Below are 3,894 nucleotides of genomic sequence, written 5' to 3' on the forward strand. Positions count from 1 at the left end.
TGGACTCTACAGATGTTGATTCTCCTGTTATTGTTTCTCCTGTCGTACTTCCTTCAGATATTGTTTCTCCTGTCGTTGGTTCGCGCGTCGTGGTTTCTTCAGTGAATTCTTCTCCTGTGATGGATTCTTCTCCTGTGGTGGATTCTTCTCCGGTGGTGGTTTCTTCTCCTGTGGTGGTTTCTTCCAGTGTACTTGTTTCGGTGGTGGTTTTTTCTGTGGTGGTTTCTTCTGTGGTGGTTTCTTCTGTGGTGGTTTCTTCTGTGGTGGTTTCTTCTGTGGTGGTTTCTTCTGTGGTGGTTTCTGTGGAAATAAATTAATCCAAGGACTTTGTCGTTGGGAATTTGTGTCACAAAATAAGAATATTGATGAATGCCTATTATGGAGAAGTATGTATCTTATGAGAAAAGTAGATTACTAATAATGAATGAACTTAATTAAATAATATTATAGTTACCTACCTCCCACATGAGGAAGGGTCTGACGAATGTCGGAGACTAGTAGAATTAACAGATTAACAGATTAACAGATTAACAGATTAACAGATTAACAGATTAACAGATTAACAGATTAACAGATTAACAGATTAACAGATTAGCAGATTAATTAGAACACAAACTTAAATGAATGAGCACAAAAGAGCAATAAATCATTAAGCAAATTTGGCGAGAAAGATTTGCTCATCCAATAATATAAAATTGGACGTAGATCCAAAATTAATGATTAACTTATATAGAATATTCTTGTTAACTAACTTAACTAATAAAATCAATTTGAAATGTTCATGTAAAAGAGACTCAAGAATCATACATTTTTATAGTTTCTTCTGTGGTGGTTTCTTCTGTGGTGGTTTGTTCGGTGGTGGCCTCGTCCGTCGTAGTGCCATCGGTGGTAGTTTCTTCAGTCGAAGCTGTTATAGTTGTCCACAGGCTCTCGTCGGTGGTAATTGTAAGCGTAAAAGTGCTCCCATCAGTGGTTTTCGTTGATACTTCAGGCATTCTACCGGGAGCAGCACTAACTGTCATCTGACATTCCAGGTGTCGACACGTGTTACTTCCTGATGGTGGATCAACGGTGCAGGTTAGTTCCGCTTCCAGAACACCAGAGTTAAACTTAAAGTTATCCAGAGAATAACGTTCACCAATATCAAAAACATAGTTATGTTCATCGAAACTAAAAGTTAACAAACTTCCCAGGTAGGAGAATTTTGGAGGGGTTGTCCATAAACTCAAAATTCGAATAACGTTGTTCTTTCCAAACCCGGCAACATATATGGGGTCTTTCGGTGGCTGCAGGACCTGAAGTATGGCTTTTTTGTTTGATACAAAGCATATCGAATTGCCACAGGATTCGTCATCAAGGGTAAAAGTGGATTCGTCTTTCAACAATATACCTCCATTGCTAGACATCCCTTGTGCTATCAATTGGACACCCCCATTGAGACTAATTACTCCACGGTTTTCCGAGGACATAGGAAATGTTACCAAGCTCAGCGAATCACCATTTATAATAATGCAACCACGCAGATTAATACTTGTTTCAACGACCAAACTCGTCTGTTGAAATTTGAACACCATGTACCGTTCATTCACAATGCTGTCGAAGGTGATGGATTGTAAGCTATTCGAACTGGTGGTATCAACATAAAACACCCGCTTGTTGTACAAGTTGCCAAAACTTAAGACGGTCGCAATGTTGACAAAGGTCGTAGTAAAGTAAAAAAAACCAGAACTTCTAACAGTGACGATGTTTAGATCACAATCTCTCACATCTACGAGCGACAACGTACTCGAAATGTCGTATGATTCATATTCCTGGCGAGTTCCTCTTATGATAAGAGTATCACTAACATCAATTGCTTTAGTAAAAGTTTGGAGTAATAGCAAAGCTGGCAACCAAAAAAGTAAATAATTAACCATTTTACGTTAGTTTGCTTGAAAAAGAGAATAAGTTTAGAATGAATATCAGCGTGAAGTTTAAATTAGGAATATTCCACTTAGAGAGATCTTTATAACTTACCTCATACCTCAAATATAAAAGTGGCCAGGCGTTATTGACATGTTCAAAAATAGAATGAACATCCGATCAGTCACTTGTTGCAGGGAACATATTCAAATACCGCAAATGTTCCATTAGAAAATAAATGTGATCACAGATTTATATGAAACATAAACAGAATAAGATATAAAATACTTAACCTGACATGATACCAATACCACATTATGAAGTATAATGGCATGACATGAACTGACACAGAATAAAGTATATCTAAAAACTATAAGAAAAAAGAAAAGTTGGTTTAAGAAAAGAACTGTGATTATTATAAACGAGCCATATGGTTAGTATGTTACCATCACAGATCGCATAATATTAAAGAGAGAAGGATCTAGACAGGTGGTCACGAATTCAAAATTAAATTTCGTTTAATGTCAATACAGCTGACCTATTTCGTAAAAGAGATAAACAATCCTCATCTCATCTTCTTTTTTATTTATTTATTTATTTATTATTATTCGTTTGTTGCAAAATAAAATGGCAATTTAATCACGCGCAAACTGATTTTTAGATTTCGCATTAAAAAATTAAATATTTTTTTTCTTATTGTGAAAGCCGTTTATTATTTATATAGCACATGATAACAAAGTCGGGTAACACCCACCTGAATACTAAATTGAACAACAAAACAAAAGTAGACAACGTCCATAAAATTGACCGATGTATAGTCTTAGATAGTCAACGAAGGTAATTAATACAATAAGTGAACAAGGTTTTATAATATTAATTATTCTAGTTAAGTATATTAGTTACACATTTGAACTTATTTGTAGTGTTTCCAATTTCAACTCATAGTACCCGAACAAAATTACTTCTGCTTAATGATACTTTTAATTAAGTGATTTAATTAAGAGAATATTTATTACAAAAATTACTGATCAGAAGTATTGCTTTGGTATACTTACATTTCTGGGTTTCTACAATATATATATATTACTTCTAATATATAATTAGTAGCTCTTGAATATGCACGGTTGCACTACGCGGACACTCTTATTCCATCAATATTAGACAGATCATTAGCAATAGATTGAAGGAAGTTCCCTAGTCTTAGATTATATAATCCTCTGTTCTCTTTATGGGTAGGAATCTCAAACACCAGAAATTGTTCCTCAGCCTTGATGTTGCCAGATGGTTATCGAGGCGACAGTCTCTGAGGGTGACAGATTATTAATATAAAAAAAAACAATAACTTGATATTTATTACTTTTATCATAAAACTATACAATTATAAAACGAATAAAATACAAACTAAAATCTCAAAAATAAATAAGCCATACGCATTTCAAATTTGTAGGACAATAAAAATAGATGTGAATCTCAGATTCCAAGATCAAACCATAAACCAAGCTAGAACCACCAACCCAATTTGAACTAATTTCACATTCAATGATTTATTCCCGGACCCATCTACGGTATTCCAGGAAGTAACAATTCCGCTGAATTCAGGCAGAGGGATGGGGTAAAGCTCAGAAGGTAAGGTTGGCGTACCGTCAATTGAATGTGTAACGAGAGTGCCGATGACTCCTGGATCAACAGTAGTGGTGATAGCTCTAACAGATGGATCCAGTGGCTTGGGTTTAGGTGGAATTTCCATTACAGTGGTTGCGGTTTTAGCATCAGTCGTAGTTGTTTTCAGCGTGAATGTGGTTTCTGGGGCGGGGTTAGCTGATGTTTGAACAGTGGTTTCTGGAGTAGTACCCGAAGTATTTACTGGATGGGTTTCAGAAGTGGTTTCGGCCGATGTTTTAGGCGCGGTTTCTGGGGTTGTCTCATAAGGAGTAAGCGGAGAGGGTTTTGAGGTAGCGTCTTCCGTGGATTCAAAAGGGGTTCCAGAGGTAG

The 3,894-nt window shown here is 36.0% G+C and overlaps 1 protein-coding gene across 1 annotated transcript; it reads right to left on the bottom strand. All coding sequences in view use genetic code 12, as the record gives it.

The window, feature by feature from the left end:
- Positions 1-27: 27 nt before the first annotated feature.
- J8A68_005323 (uncharacterized protein) lies at positions 28-3,894 on the bottom strand (the record flags this gene model as incomplete). The annotated part of the gene is made up of 3 exons (XM_049409377.1): positions 28-373; positions 808-1,842; positions 3,399-3,894. Coding segments are annotated over 3 exons (1,877 nt in total), but the record flags the coding sequence as incomplete, so codon positions are not given.

This window comes from Hemisphaericaspora subhashii, assembly GCF_019202705.1.
Source record: "Hemisphaericaspora subhashii strain CBS 10753 chromosome Unknown scaffold268, whole genome shotgun sequence".
Classification (NCBI taxonomy): domain Eukaryota; kingdom Fungi; phylum Ascomycota; class Pichiomycetes; order Serinales; family Debaryomycetaceae; genus Hemisphaericaspora; species Hemisphaericaspora subhashii.